At 44.6% G+C, this 16,989-nt stretch overlaps 1 protein-coding gene across 1 annotated transcript; it reads left to right on the top strand.

Moving 5' to 3' along the window:
• Positions 1-6,978: 6,978 nt before the first annotated feature.
• Positions 6,979-10,018, top strand: LOC308465521 (vomeronasal type-2 receptor 26-like; the record flags this gene model as incomplete). The annotated part of the gene is made up of 3 exons (XM_080985490.1): positions 6,979-6,993; positions 7,887-8,013; positions 8,541-10,018. The coding sequence occupies 3 exons, from the start codon at positions 6,979-6,981 to the stop codon at positions 9,449-9,451; spliced, it is 1,053 nt and encodes a 350-aa protein (XP_080841616.1). The 3' UTR covers positions 9,452-10,018.
• Between the last annotated feature and the right edge of the window lie 6,971 nt (positions 10,019-16,989).

Below are 16,989 nucleotides of genomic sequence, written 5' to 3'. Positions count from 1 at the left end.
CGGAGGTGGGCAGGTGGCCTGATGTGGGTGGGATTGGGCTCCTTTGCAAGGAGCAGGTCCATAACTTGTTGGTTCTCCTGGATCCAACATTGTTACTGACCAGGATGGCAATATTTTACCTCCACTGTAAAGGCATTTCCATGAATACCAGTTGCTGTGAATCGCAGGTGGGCTGTTGCACTTTTTGATGGATGGGGTTCCGTTTAGAATTCATATACCGTATTTTTTGCACCATAACACTCACTTTTTTCCTCCTAGAAAGTAAGGGGAAATGTCTGTGCGTGTTATGGAGCGAATGCCTGCGGGTGGCAGGGGGGATCTGCTGCAGTCGTGAGCAGAGGATCCATGGTTCCCCTTCCTTCCCTCCTCCGTGGTTACAAAGCATGGATCCACATGGATCCTCAGGATTTTTGCATTGGGCTACTCCAAACTCACTGTCAGATCACATGTCTGTGGCCACAGCATGAACCACAAAAATCATATATCTACTATTTCGTTTAGAATATTTTTTTTCTTGTTTTCCTCCTCTAAAAACTACGTGCGTGTTATGGTCTGGTGCGTGTTATAGAGCGAAAAATACGGTAATCCCCGTGTTCAAACATATGCCAGTTTGTTTGCAGACACAACTCAAGGTGTCAGGGATGAAACTAGGCTTTCTTTCACCCAGGTCAAAGATTCAGTTTGGCACACACACATGCACTAATATTAATAATAATAATAATAATAATAATAATAATAATAATAATAATGGAAACTGATAATGATCAGGCACATACCAGAGAGTAAGTCCAGAGTAAGTCTGGCACATAGCAGAGAATAAAAATGCGTAGGATTGCAGTATACGACTGCAGAATCTTTACACAGTTACCTGGGAGTAAGCTCCATCAAATTCAGTGGGTAGGAAAGGCTTGCCGTTCAGTGAGTGGTAAAGGCTTGCCGTTAAGGCTCTAAAGAATGAAAGAATAAACAAAGTATACGCCCCAAGATTGCTGGCTGCCGAACCATTGCAATTAAAGAATTTAAAGTGGATTGGCTACATTTCCCTTCCAAATTACAGGAAGGGATAAATACAAACTGCTTTGTATGTCAGCATCACATTTCTTTCATTGCAAGTATTTTATTTTCAATATAAAGAGGACTCAGTTTTTGTAGCTCATTGTATGCAGCAGTGCCCATTGTGTAAACATGTATGTTGTCCTCCAGATCCAAACACACCCACACACCCACACACCCACACCCACACACAGAGAGAACACAAAAGCAAGCAATACTCCAAAGTACTTATTTTGTGAACTTGACATTTAAATTGTTTAACCCTGATAAAAGCTCCTGTTCCCAAAAGGGACAGGAGGTGGTGTTCGACCTCTTCACCACTTTTAATTGACCTCTGAGGCGTTGAGGGAAGCAGAAGCAGTAGCAAGCAACAAAACTTCCCTTTTTCAACTTTGCTTGTGCCTTTTCCACAATTTCTCTCTCACACACAGTTCCAAAAAACGGGGAAAGAGGAAGGAGGTTCGTTCACTTTTGCCTCTCCAGGTTTTCCTGCTTCCCCTTGCAAATAACCACCCCTTGGTGCGCAGCAGTTCTCCACTCCATGACTATGATCAGAGCTGGCTAGGCAGGAACCCCAGGCAGGCTGGGAGCCTCAGTGGCGCTCCTCTAGAGCAGGGGTAGGCAAACTAAGGCCCGGGGGCCGGATCCGGCCCAATCGCCTTCTAAATCCGGCCCGCAGATGGTCCAGGAATCAGTGTGTTTTTACATGAGTAGAATGTGCCCTTTTATTTAAAATGCATCTCTGAGTTATTTAGGGACGCAGGTGGCGCTGTGGGTTAAACCACAGAGCCTAGGACTTGCCGATCAGAAAGCCGGCGGTTCGAATCCCTGCGACCAGTTTGAAAGCTCGTCCAAGTGCAAGTAGATAAATAGGTACCGCTCCGGCGGGAAGGTAAACGGCGTTTCCGTGCGCTGCTCTGGTTTGCCAGAAGCAGCTTAGTCATGCTGGCCACATGACCCAGAAGCTCCCTTGGCCAATAAAGCAAGATGAGCGCCACAACCCCAGAGTCGTCCACGACTGGACTTAATGGTCAGGGGTCCCTTTACCTTTTTTTTACTGAGTTACATGTAGGGCATAGGAATTCATTCATTCCCCCCCCCCCCAAATATAGTCTGGCCCCCTACAAGGTCTGAGGCACAGTGGACCGGCCCCCTGCTGAAAAAGTTTGCTGACCCCTGCTCTAGAGGCTTCACCCAGGACTGAAACCCCAACTAGCCCCCCCATTAGCTATGGACCTGAAGGTATTCACGTTAGTGTTGGAAGCCACTAAACCTCTGCTCCTCCAGCTGCAGCACCAGCTACAAAGCAGAGACAGGCCAGTGCTGCTAGAACTGTTTTAACTCTTGAATTTGTGTGGATTTTGTTGCTCCTGCTGTTTGTTTCAGAGAGGGGAGATGTGTCTGGGAGGAGAGGAGTAGGGGGTCAATCACAGTGGTTTAGGGAAGGGGGGGTAAGGTGTGGGAGGTGGGGCAGGCTGGGAAAAGGGCATATGGCACCAGCAGTTATTATCATGCCATGTGCCAGCCCTTCCTCTAACCTGGGAAATTGTGGTTGTCCTATAAGCCAGCCCTCTTCTTGGCAGGTTGGATCTGAAAAAGACATCCCTCATTCATGATTGTGAACTTTTCAGAGTTCAAGTATTCAAATGCCTCTCCTTTTGTGGGGTTTAGAGCTGCCATGCATCCGGGATTAGTCTGTCGATAATAGCATCCGGGGGGAATTTCCCAAAATTGGGAATGCCCAGGGAAACCCATGTGGGAAGTGTCTGGATTTTCAGTTTTTGAAATAAGGCAACCCGGGGGGGGGGGGGTGAGGTGTTGCTTAACTGGCAAGCAGCTATCTATCTTATAACAAACACACACAAACCAAAATGTGACGAGGATCTGCTGTGATGCTTCATGCTAAAGTCTGTACCAACACTGTGATGTCCAGAGACTAAGGATTAAGAAGGCAGGGATTTGACATGTTTTCATTGGCTAAAGAATGACATTATGATACACACTTTGTTGCAGGCAAGCAAGGCTCATAGCCTACTGGTACCTCTTGTCCTTCCAGATTGCCATTCATGAGATCAACCAGGATCCCAGGATCTTACCCAACATCACCCTGGGCTACAGCATCTATGAGAACTATTTCGATGCAAGGGTGACCTATGACGCCTTTGTAGATTTGCTCTCTCCTGGGCAAGCAAATGTTCCAAACTACCATTGTGGAAGACAGAGCAAGCAGCTGGTTTTAATTGAAGGGGTTGACTCAGACACTTCCATCCAGATTTCAAGCGTTGCGGCAATCTACAAAATCCCCCAGGTATGAAGGCACAACCACAAGTACGCGATAGAATAGTACAACTTTTCCAGACGTTGTTCAAAAAAGGAAGGGCTGTTCTTCCAACTAGAATAGTCAGTAACCTGAGCCCCTTATTCCAATGAATGGGGATGGAGAGAACCAATGAAACCACCTGCTGAATGCTTTGAAACTCTGCAGAATATGGCTCTCCGTGCCCATAATTTTCAGTTAATAAATAATATCGGAGCTTAGTCCTGAAAATAAATGAAATTCTCCATCTCTTCCCTGTCCTACTAGGTCAGTTACGCTTCTGTTTATCATGCTCTTGACAAAATACAATCTTCTTTCGTCTACCGTGTGACCCCAAATGAAGAACCCCCAAGCTCAGGGATTGTCAGACTACTCCTGCATTTCAGGTGGACTTGGATCGGACTCATAGCTGCTGACACTGACAATGGAGAAAGGTTTCTGAGCACCTTGGCGCCTGTGCTTGCTAAGGGTGGTGTCTGCGTTGCCTTCTCACAAACCATTTCACGAGGCTTCTTTTTTATAGCCGATGTTTACATAAAGCTCTGGCAGAAGATTTCACTTTCCATGGACAGGCGAATCAATGTGTTTCTCTACTATGGGGACTCTCAGTCCCCCTCAGAAGCTGTACATACACTAGAAATAGTGAGTGAAACACTGAAACCTGTTACTGGAAAAGTTTGGGTCACGATAGCTTTGTCATATATCGGCTCCAAAACATCGCCCAAGAAACTTCAGAACCAACACATTCATGGCTATTTATCTTTATTTATCCAGACGAAAAAAAGAATGAAACATGATGATAATCTACCAGTCCCACCTCATAGAGAGGGCAACCCAGTTTGGCGAAAAGGATATCATTGCTTGTATTCAAAGCATGTTTTATCTGTGAAAGGCCAGAACCAATGCAAAGTGAGAGAGAACCTGGACGGCTTCCCTCAAGGTGTCCTCGAGAGAAGCCTGTTTCAAGACACCGACAGCATTTACAACACTGTCCGAGCTCTGGCACAGGCCTTAAATGCAGCCTACTCATCGAGATCCACACAGATGGTGATGGTGGGTGGAAACAGGTGGGAAGGTGGGCGACTACAACCATCACAGGTATTCTTTTCTTCCTCTGCTGATATGTAGGGCTATGAATCCTTTGGAAAGTTCCACACTGCAATTGCTACTTGAATTAAATATGCCAACAGGGAAAGGGGCTGTTACTCAGAGGTAGAGATCACAATTTCAGTCTCTGGGATCTCCTGGTGAACCTGTGAGAGAGCCCTATCTGAAATGCTTTAAAGTTTTTCAAAACATTTTTTTATTACTTTTTCAAATTTTACCACTTCTGCTAAACAACCATTGAAAGAAATCTCTCTTATCTGTTTACAACTAATCCAGAATGTGGCAGCTAGACTGGTGACTGGGAGCGGCCGCCGAGATCTGGTCTTGAAAGACCTACATTGGCTCCCAGTACGTTTCTGAGCACAGTTCAAAGTGTTGGTGCTGACCTTTAAAGCCCTAAAAGGCCTCGGCCCAGTATACCTGAAGGAGCATCTCTACCCCCATCATTCAGCCCGGACACTGAGGTCCAGCACTGAGGGCCTTCTGGCGGTTCCCTCACTGCGAGAAGCAAAGCTACAGGGAACCAGGCAGAGGGCCTTCTCAGTAGTGGCACCTGCCCTGTGGAACGCCATCCCATAAGATGTCAAAGAGATAAACAACTACCTGACATTTAGAAGACATCTGAAGGCAGCCCTGTTAAGGGAAGTTTTTAATGTGTGACATTTTAATGTATTCTTAATCTTTGTTGGAAGCTGCCCAGAGTGGCTGGGGAAACCCAGCCAGATGGGTGGAGTATAAATAATAAATTATTATTATTATTATTATTATTATTATTATTATTATTATTACTTCCCACCCAGCCTTCCATGGTGTTATTTTCTTACCTTAGAAAGCTGCTATATTACTTATATTTTACCCATTATATATGTTGATAAACTACCCATTCTCGTCTGCTGGTATACTACAAATGCTGCATACACTTCAACATAGCCACAATATTTTTACAAATATTCCACATAATATTTCCATTCTTCAATAATTTTTTCCTCATTCTGTTCTTTAATTCTCATAGTCTAGCCACCTCAGCATATTCCATCATCTTCATAAACCAATCTTCTTTTGTTGGGACTTCTTTTTCCAGTTTTTGCGCATAGGCTATTATTGTTGCTGTCGTAGTATACATAAACAAATCAGACAGTTCCTTCGGAAGCTGTGGTCCAATGATACCTAACAGAAAGGCCTCAGGTTTCGTGGGAATCATCACATTAAACGTTCTTTTAAAACTCATGAACCATTTCCCAATAACCTTTCACCTTTCTGCAGGCCCCCCACTAACAGGTACTTGCTTTACTCTTATACATTTTTGCAATTTTATACAGTTAATCAGTGTCAACGATATTGATCTTTATGGTCCTCAATCACATTGCGGCCATTAGAAAAAAAGAAAAAGTGTGGCCACTATGTGTCTAGAAGACATGTGTAACACAGCAGGTTAGTAAAGGTAAAGGGACCCCTGACCATTAGGTCCAGTCGTGGACGACTCTGGGGTTGCAGTGCTCATCTCGCTTCACTGGCCGCGGGAGCCAGCGTACAGCTTCCGGGTCATGTGGCCAGCATGACTAAGCCGCTTCTGGTGAACCAGAGCAGCGCACGGAAACGCCATTTACCTTCCCGCCGTAGCGGTACCTATTTATCTAGCGATACCTATTTATCTACTTGCACTTTGACGTGATTTTGAACTGCTAGGTTGGCAGAAGCAGGGACTGAGCAATGGGAGCTCACCCTGTCACGGGGATTCGAACCGCCGACCTTCTGATCAGCAAGCCCTAGGCTCTGTGGTTTAACCCACAGTGCCACCAGCGTCCCTAACAGAACAGGTTAGAAATAGCCAATTTCTGGATTTTCTTTATCATTCTAGCTTCACCCTTTCCTGAGAAATGTCAGGCTTGGGAATACTTCTATGGGCGGAGTTTATTTGGATGAGAACGGGGAGCTGGCAGCTGACTTTGACATTGTGAACTTTGTGATGCTTCCCAATAATTCTCTTCATGAAAGGAAAGTTGGGCACATGGAGAGGTGCGGATCCCGAGGCATAAAAGTCACAATTGATCAGAATGCCATTGTGTGGCCTCTTTCGTTTAACGAGGTGGGTTAAGCCATTCACTTCATTCTGTAATTTATCTCAGGTTCTAATGATTCTTTTTGTATTATCCATAAGACAGTGTCTCTGAATCTTATTGAAATATAGAAAAGGTTTACTTGGGGTTACAAAGTGACCCTCATAAAATGACCGACCGATGAGCAATGAAAGAGGGTGGAGTAGGGAAGGGAAGGGAAGGGATATTGGAAAAGCAGTCTCTTCTCATGTTGAGTACAGGAGGCCAGGAGACTGAAACCAGCATGAAGCAACACCGAAGAGCTGAACTAACCCTTTGCAGAGGTTATCGTCAAGTGCACTTTTATGCATGTTCATCCAAAATCAAGATCTACTACTTCTGACCTTCAACATTACTGCAGTCTTGTTTCTTTCATTTAAATAGCAGCTCCTGGAGGGCTTGATCATGATTGGGACTGTGGTTTGTGGGGAAGGAGTTTAACCTTTTCATTCCATGTCACACCACTCATGAACATTATTTCCAATCACCACTCCACTTGAGCTGCTACTTGGCTTGTGAGGGAATCCATTGTTATCTCCAGTGATTTTCCATAGCTAGAAAATGATGTATAGATGGTATATTACACCTGTTAAGTTAGCGAAAATGTATAAAGTCAGTAATAAATGTTGGAAATGTAAAGAAAAAGAGGGAACATTTTATCACATGTGGTGGGAATGTAAAAAGGTGAAATGCTTCTGAGAGATGATATATAATGAGTTGAAAAAAATGTTGAAATATACATTTATAAAGAAACCAGAAGCATTTCTATTGGGCATTGTGGGGAGTGATATAAATAGAAAGGAATGTAAGCTCTTTTTATATGTAATAACAGCAGCAAGAATATTATTGGCCCAAAAATGGAAGCAAGAAGAGTTACCATCGATGAAGAATGGAGGATGAAGTTAATGGACTATGCAAAATTAGATAAACTAACAGGAAGGATTCGAAACCGGCGAGACCAGAAATTCACGGAAGACTGGAGTAAATTTATGGACTATTTGAAAAGTAACTGTGAAGAACAGACGACGTTTGTAGGGTTGCAAGAAGTTTTGTGAGGAGTATTATTAGAAGTATTGTAAAAATGGATAAGGGGGAGGATGATTTGTTAAGAAATGTAAAGGCAATATAAAGTTAAGAAATGCATAAGAAGTGGTTAAAACGGTGGATCATCAGAGGTGCTGATGGAAGTCCAAAAAGATTGTATAAGTGATAAGTTTTGTGGTACATTTTATAATTTATATGTTAAAATTAATAAAAATATTATTAAAAAAAAGAAATCCCCCTAACTCTTGCTGCTCTGTCCTTATGGGTAGACCGTGCCTCATTCCAGATGTACCGAGATCTGTCACCCTGGGGACTTCAAGGTGATCCGGGAAGGAGAGGCCCTTTGCTGCTATGATTGCCTTCCCTGCATGGAAGGAACAATCTCTACCAAGGAAGGCAAGTGATTGCAGGGGAAAGGGAGGCATTCAAGAATGGGATAATGGTTCTATAGGCATTGTTGGAACTTGGAAGAAATGACAGGGGTGGGAACTGATTAGGGTGATGGATGATTCAGCAACCCCACCCCCACCCCAAAGTTATTTATTTGTATCATCATCATCACCAATGCTGATCTTTGCCATTTAGACAAGATAAAAATTGGTCATACACTTACTGGGTAAGAATATTCATCTGACTAGTCCTAACATTTGTATTCTATGGTATAATGGCTCTCCCACAATTCAGGAAGGTGACAACCCAGCTCTCATCTGCTGGAAATTCTATTTCTGGCTTGTGGGAGACCCCAGGCTCAGCCTGTGCCATGCATGTCCTCTCCCACTGATGGCCCGGCCTTCCATAATTAACTTCCATTTTTCATTTGTAGGTTGCATGAAAATGTTCACTACAAAACATGTATTTTGTGGAATGTAATAGAACTCTTGTGGATATACGAATGATGCTAAAGTTACTCTTCTTCTTTCCAGATGCAGACCACTGTACCAAATGTCCAGAAGATCAGCATCCAAACAAGGAGCGAGTTCGATGTGTCCCCAAGATTATAACTTTTCTGTCCCATGGAGAACCTTTAGGGATCATCTTGGCTTCTTTCACACTATTATTGTCCTTCATGACTTGCCTCGTGTTAGGAATCTTCATTAAATACAAGGAAACTCCCATCATCAAAGCCAACAACAGGGACCTGTCCTACACACTCCTCTTCTCTCTCCTGCTCTCCTTTTTGTCCTCCTTCTTCTTCATTGGTCAGCCAATGAACACAACCTGCCTCCTCCGACAAATGGCCTTCAGCATTATCTTCTCAGTTGCTGTGTCTTCTGTCTTGGCAAAAACCATTACTGTTGTGCTGGCTTTCCTGGCCACAAAGCCAGGGAACAGGGTGAGGAAATGGCTGGGGAAAAGTCTGGCCAACTCCATTGTCATTTCCTGTTCTAGTGTCCAAGTTGTCATCTGCACCACCTGGCTGGGAATATCTCCTCCTTTCCCTGACTCTGACATGCACTCCCAGCCAGGGGAGATCATCCTGCAATGCAACGAAGGGTCTGCTGCCATGTTTTATGGTGCCCTGGCCTACATGGGGTTCCTGGCTACCATCTGCTTCACGGTGGCTTTCCTAGCCAGGAATCTGCCTGGGGCCTTCAATGAAGCCAAGCTCATCACCTTCAGCATGCTGGTTTTCTGCAGTGTTTGGGTGTCCTTTGTGCCCACCTACCTGAGCACCAAAGGGAAATACATGGTAGCCGTGCAGGTCTTCTCTATGTTGGCCTCTAGTGCTGGGCTTCTGGGCTGCATCTTCCTCCCCAAGTGCTACATTATTGTACTGAGGCCTGATCTGAACACAAAGGAGCACCTGACAACAAAAACAAAAGATGGAATTTGATTCTTAATGCGCTTTTCCCACCAAGGGAATCTGCGTGCAGCACAATACTTATGAAAAGAAGCTATTTCCCTTTCAGGTGTTTATTATGAGCTGCTCTTGTAACTATTTTTTAATCTATCCAAAACCTAACATGTCATTTCCAAAGTGAATGCACAGTCATCCCAGGACTGTCAGAGGCCCTTCTGATTTAATGTATCACTAAATAGGAACCCTTTTCAGAACATGCTTCAAATAAATCCTCTTAATATGCCCTGGTGATCTTTATATCTGTGTCACCCTGACCGGTGTTGCATGATCGTATTCTCCACAACTAAGAAGAAGAAGAAGAGGAGAAGAGTTTGGATTTGATATCCCGCCTTTCACTCCCTTTAAGGAGTCTCAAAGCGGCTAACATTCTCCTTTCCCTTCCTCCCCCCACAACAAACACTGTGAGGTGAGTGGGGCTGAGAGACTTCAAAGAAGTGTGACTGGCCCAAGGTCACCCAGCAGCTGCATGTGGAGGAGCGGAGACGCGAACCCAGTTCCCCAGATTACGAGACTACTGCTCTTAACCACTACACCACACTGGCTCTCAAATAAATATATATATGTATATGTAAACTAAATATGTATATATAAAAAAAATCCTTCCAGTAGCACCTTTAAGACCAACTAAGTTAGTTCTTGGTATGAGCTTTCGTGTGCAAGCACACTTCTTCAGATACACGTGTATCTGAAGAAGTGTGCTTGCACACGAAAGCTCATACCAAGAACTAACTTAGTTGGTCTTAAAGGTGCTACTGGAAGGATTTTTTTTATTTTGACTATGGCAGACCAACACGGCTACCTATCTGTAACTAAATATGTATATGTAACATATATGCTGCACACAGGCTCTGACATTTTCTTCCTTTTGTGAAGAAGGAAGTGGATTTGGCACAAGGCTGCACAACTGGAATATCCAGAGGAAAGCTGTATATATTTCAAATTATTTCACTTTGTTTTTGTGACCACTTGTTGTAAATATTCCTCTCCTTATTTCTGCCTCTGAGCAAAACATAGGGATTCCCTTCCCTGATATATAATGTCAGGAATGAGACAGCTCTCAGTGAAGATCAGCCACAGGTTGCAGAAAGCAGCCAGGAGCAGAGAAGCTTAGGGGTTAATCAGGCAGACCATCAGCTTGCTTCATCTCCTCCAGCCCTAGGAATGCAGGTTGCCAAGGGGACGACTGATAGCGTGAGAGAGGGGGAACAGAGCCAACACTCTTCGAAAGAGTGAAGAGGCGGGGAAATAGACAGGAAAAGAGGAAGTCGAAGCTGAGCCAATTAGTTTGCGCCATCACTGTATGGGAGGTCTGTTAGACAGGAAGAAAAACAAAGGGCGCAAACAGTGCCGGTTCAGTATATTCTGTAGAAAAAGAAAGGAGAGTTCAGGAAGGGTCATCATGATTAATGATGGCGGAGGCTCATTACAGCCACTGGCGTTATCTGTTGTTGGTTTTTTGCAATAAATCCTCTTTTTAATTATCTTCACGTACTGCGTTATCAAGGTGAGAACCTGGACTCCTGATATATAGGGAAGTTGCACAGAAGGTTTTGCAATTCACCATTTTAAACCTTAAACTTGACACAAATGCCCAGTGTATTGCTTCCAACCGTTTCTTGTAGGTCCGCAAAATAATCTGCTCCTAAAGGAAATTGAAGATGAATTCTGAAAACTTAGAGATGTTCTATCTTCCATGTTTTTGAGTAGGAAGATGGCCTGAGCTAAAAGGGGCTGCACTCCTCTGGGTGGATGAGGTCCACAGCTTTGGGGTCCAGCAAGATTGTCACTGGAAGCTCAGATTTCACTGCTCATGTTAGTGCTTAAAACCCTTAAACAACTTGGGCCCCCAATATTGTGATAGGTCATCTTCATCCCTACAGATACTCCTGAGTGTTATGATTGTTGTCATTTGGAGAAATGGGTGAAATGGCACAAAGTTCTTGGTCCATGTCTTGAGCAGCCCTCCCTCCACATCTGGATGATGGTTAGAGTTAGCTGGATGCCTGGAGCTTGACTCATCTGCCCTCCCTTTCTCTAAGGAATGTGTGCATGTGCAGTGACGGGTATAAAGCCAAGGTTGGATTCCACAGCAATTCCACAGCTACAGGGAAGCAGGCAGAGGGCCTTCTCGGTAGTGGCACCTGCCCTTTGGAACGCCCTCCCATCAGATGTCAAAGAGATAAACAACTACCTAACATTTAGAAGACATCTGAAAGCAGCCCTGTTCGGGGAAGTTTTTAATGTGTGACATTTTAATGTATTTTTCATCTTTGTTGGAAGCTGCCCAGAGTGGCTGGGGAAACCCAGACAGATGGGCAGGGTACAAATAATAAATTATTATTATTATTATTGGCAAGAGTGCAAGGTATCAGCAGAGAAGCTGAAGGTTATTTCCTGTGTGTTTCAGTGCAGCATAGTGAACTAGCATGGGGAAGTACTAGTGGATAATAATAATACTAATTTTAATAATTTTATTATTTATAGCCCACCCATCTGGTTGGGTTGCCCCAGCCACCCTCTGTATACTTCTATCTTTACAAGGATTACTTCTAAGACCAGAAGAACTATATTGTAGTAGATGAGTTCATGATGTAACTGTGAGATATTCTTGGCAGCCTTCCCAGAAATGTAAGTCTGTCTCAGAGACAGTAGTCTGCCCAGAGACAGCCTGTTGATTGGTTAACAGTAGGTGTAAGATAAGGATTGGTTGAGCTCAGCCAATCAGTGTTATACCGTAACAGAGCAGCTATATCTATATGTCTGCGTTCTGTGAGTCTGTCTGTCTGTCTGTGGTGGTTATAGTATGAGGGATTGGTTAATGGCAGTTTGCTGAGAGAGTGTACATGCTGTTAACGCTCTGTATCTGTATATAGTAATCTATGTGTTTATTACTGTTTTCTACAATAAACACTAGTTGTAGCTTTCAAGCCGTTCTTTCCTTCATTGTCCGAAAGTACAGCGTTCAGACTTCAATCGGCTTCCAACGACATTGCGTACTCTGCAAAGCTCACGCCAGAGGAAGAGTGTGGGCAAAAGATTTATTAGCATATAGAAGGTCTTCTCTATGCTGGCCTCCAGTGCTGGGCTTCTGGGCTGCATCTTCCTTCCCACGTGCTACATTATATTACTCAGGCCTGGTCTGAATACAAAGGAGCATCTGACAACAAAAAGTAAAGATGCCATCTGATTCTTTTTACATTCCTTTCCATTGTAGGAATCTGTGAACAGAAAGGCAATAACAAAATCCAGCCACTTGCTGGTCTAAAATGAAATATTCAAATGTCAAAAAACTTTGTCAGGAGAGGATATGAGGTGATGGGGCAGTGGCGTAGCGTGGGGGGTGCCAGGGGTGCCAGCCGCACCGGGCGCAACACCTGGGGGGGCGCGAGTCCAGAGGGAAGGGACAAGCAATCGAGGCTTGGTTGGGGTGGGGGGTCGTCGTCTCCGCCACTGCTTCTGTTTACCGCTGCGCTGAGGCGAGCTGGGCGCGGCCAGGCATGCAAGCGCAGTGCCTGGCCAAGCGCTGCAGCCTGGGGAGCCGGCGCCTTAGCGCCTCGCCGTCGGCGGCGCAGCCGTTGCCCAAGCTCGACAACTCGTGGAGGGCGCCTCTCTCTCTCTCTCTCTCTCTCTCTCTCTCTCTCTCTCTCTGCCTGGAGGGGAGGGGCTTTCCCTGCTCTTTGTTCCGTTTGAGCAAACACAGCAACGAAACAGAGCAGGGTGGGCAGTAAGACCCTGAGGCAGAATGCAGGAAAGCAGCCACTTCCTCTTTTCAGGTTTCCCTTCTCTGGTACCTACCCACCCACGTTTATTGCGAGGGAAATCTAGCTGACTGCAGGGAAGGGGTTGGGTGCATGTAATGTGTGACAAAGGCATCAGGTGTACGTCTTGGGTGGAAAGGGTATAAGGGTGGGGAGGTAGAGTGCATTTAAAAAAACCAAAACATTGTGGATTTAAACAAGGAAAATGTAGCATAATCTACTGTTTGTAAGGGCCCTTTGGGATTGGTTTTACCCATCTCAGACAGTTAGCTCATAGTGTAAATAAAGATGGCTGTTGTTTACATTTTTTTAATAAAAGCATCAACAACGATCCTTTTGCACGGTCTGTTGTGCTGTGTTGCAGAACTTTTTGCAGTTGCAGGATTAGGGATGGTGTTCTGTGCTACAGTGGCGTAGCGTGGGGGGTGCAGGCTGGGCCGGCCACACCGGGCGCAACATCTGGGGGGCCGCGCTCCACGGGTTAGGGGGCGCAAAATCCACGGGTTAGGGGGCGCAAATTACTTGCCTTGCCCCGGGTGCTGACAACCCACGCTACGCCACTGTGATGGGGAGAGATACAAATACTCTGAAATAAAATATTCGACTGGCACAGGAGCCTTCAAGTCCCCCGTCCCCCCATATGCATAACAAAAGTCCATCAGGCAGCAGAGGTTCATCATATCAGGCCCTAAAATGTCCTGAAAAATAGTTTGATTCTGGCTTATCTGGTAAACATAGAATCATAGAATTATGGAAGTGTAGAGTTGGAAGAGGGATCCCAACGGGCATGTAGTTCAACCCTCTGCAATGCAGGAATCTCAACCAAGCATTCATGACAGATGGCCATCCCAACTCTGATTAAAAACCTCCAAGGAAGGAAAATCCACAACCTCCCAAGGGGGATTATTCAAACAGCTCTTGTTGTCAGAAACTTTTTCCTGAAGTTTAGTTAGAGTCTCCTTTCTTTTAACTTGAAGCCATTGGTCCTACCCTCTAGAGCATCAGAAAACAGATTGTGATGTTTTCTTCCAGCTCTGCAGCTGGACATCAAGCTTGATTCCAGAGATGTATATTCCCTGCATAATTATCATAATCATAGTGATTTTTTCCTAGGCAAAACTCAAGCAATGTACCCACTTTTGACAGGAAGAACAGATATTTCAGAAACGAAAGCTTGAAATGCCTGCTGCATATTTAAAGACGTCTTGTGCCATCGAGGGCTTTGACTTATCTTCCAGGCAGGCAGGGATTCCGCCAGTGTGAAAGTTCGTTTCTCCCTTTCCTCACATTTTCTCCAGGGCTTCGGTCTTGTTGGAGACTTTGGGCTTCATCTAATTCGCTTCTTGCTAAGTTGAGAGCAGTGACAACAGACGTAATGACAGGAGGCAGACCCAGAGTGAGGCTCTTATTGATGTTGCTGCTGCTGCTGCTGCTGCTTCCCTGTGCAGCTTCTAGGATGCGGAAAGCAAAATGCCCATTGAACTTGAGAAGGGACCATCCAGATGCAATGAATTATTACGAGCCAGGAGACCACCTCATAAGCGGGGTCATATCTACATTACAAATTATTCATACTGGACACCATTTCCTCGCCACCCCTTTCATTTACAGTATAAGGTACGCTGCATTTCCCCATGCAATTTCTGCACAGCAGACAAAACTGTAATTGATGGGTAGGCATATATACATAGCATATTCTTTAATACGGTTGTGCTTAGCTGTGACTGCCCAAGCCTCTAATGCTTATCTGCCAGGGACAAGTCCTGCTTTCTAGAACTTGCCCAGTGAAGACACAAAATGCATAGGCATTGCTTCCCTCCTTACTTTTTTCCACTGGAAAAAAAACAACCAAATTGATGGTGAATCATGAAGATCCAGAGATCATCTGCATCCCAAGTTCTTGACTTGGGAAATGTGAAGATGGCCTGATATGGACTCCTATGAAAGGAGCAGGACTATAACTATTAAATTGTCACAATCTATCTATCAAGTTAACATACAATCACGTTGAATTGAGTCTAGAAATCAACTGGCAGCCAGTACAGTTCACCTGCCCTGGGACATTAGGGTGCAAGGTAGGTACTAAATAGGATAAGAACAGCAATAACAATGAGAAGCAGGAATTATATGACTGCTAAAGATCTCTATTTTACATCTCCTCTACCTTTTTTAAAAATAAGGAAGCAAACTCTTATAACCTACCACTCCCCTTGAACTAGTGCCCTGTCCTTTTACAAATTTTTGCTCATTATATTTGAGGGTGGTATTCACTCCCTGCTTCCAGCACTTAAGTGCTCAAATATGCTTCTATCTCTCCTTAACTGGCAAGCAGCCGTTCACCTTCCAACAAACTCACAGATGACTGATTATGTGATGTGGATGTTCTGTTTTGCTTCATTCTTGTGGCTGCAATTTCTTATAGGGTTAAGAAAGCAGGGACTTGACACTTTTCACTGAACGGAGACTGACATTAGGCTTCATGCTTTGTTGCAGGGCAGCAGATATGGTAGCATACTGGAACCTCCTGTCCTTCATGATTGCCATCCATGAGATTAATCAGGACCCCGGGATCTTACCCAACATCACCCTGGGCTATGACATCTATGAGAATTATTTCAATGCAAGGATGACCTATGACGCCACGCTAGATCTGCTCTCTCCTGGAAGGGCCAATGTCCCAAACTACCACTGTGGAAGAGAGAAGAAGCCCTTGGTTTTCATTGAAGGGGTCAACTCTGACACCTCACTCCAGATTTCAACTATGCTGGGAACCTACAAAATCCCCCAGGTATGAACACACTAGCATTGGCAACATGGAGAGAACAGCAACCTCTCTGAATAGGAAGCAAACGATGAAACTCACTCCCAGAGGAGGCAGTGAAGGTCTTAAGAGAGGATTAAACCAGTTCATGAAGGCAAAGGCTATTAATGGCTGCTAGGCATGATGACTGTGATCTACATCCCTAGTTGGAGGCACCAATGCTTCTGGGTGCTGAGTTGCTGGGAATCACATGAGGGCAGAGTGCATTTGTGCTCATGCTGTGCTTGCTGGTTTCCTACAATCACCTGGCCGGCCACTGTGTGAACGGGATGCTGGGCTAGATGAGCCGTTGGCCTGATCCAGGAGCCTCCTCTTATGTTGAAGGATTTGTCCTGCTGGGTGAAGAAGGGTTTCACAAAAAGGGTCACCATCAGAGCAGTCTAAGGGGTGAACATGGGCTCATGGGAGTTGGAGGTGAATATCATCTGGAGGGCATCACTTTGGGAACCTGGCCTATATGGTAAATGAATGTTTCCTCTCAAAGAGCAAACAGCTTTGTGAAATGGGTGGCAATTTTAAAACTGTAAAACAGTATAGGAAAAATGGGACGGATTCCCACACCACTAGTCACTGGTTGAGTACTGCCCTAAAACCTCTTAATCCCAGAACATCCCCAACAGAAGCCATCTCTCTTAAAACAAATTCTGCTGTTTTTCATTACTTGTTCTTATGAATGTGGGTTGTTGCTGTTCTAACTGTGCAACTTTAAAAGGACAGCAGATAAGATCTAGGGTCTAAATCTAGCAATGTTCTAGCAAACGATTGTGTGGTTATGCATGAATTATTGTCCAAGTCCCATTTCCTCAAGAAGCTGAGCTTCTTGAGTAGGTCTAGGGCCTTTTCATTTCCATATTGTGCCTTTGCTGATGCTGTTGTGTACACCATAAATGTAAAGCACTCAATACAAGAATCCTGGCAACTGTAGTTTACCC

The sequence above is a fragment of the Podarcis pityusensis genome, assembly GCF_964106645.2.
Source record: "Podarcis pityusensis genome assembly, chromosome: 2".
Classification (NCBI taxonomy): Eukaryota; Metazoa; Chordata; class Lepidosauria; order Squamata; family Lacertidae; genus Podarcis; species Podarcis pityusensis.
The sequence above is the reverse complement of the archived record's forward strand: the minus strand, read 5'-3'. Positions and strand labels throughout refer to the sequence as shown.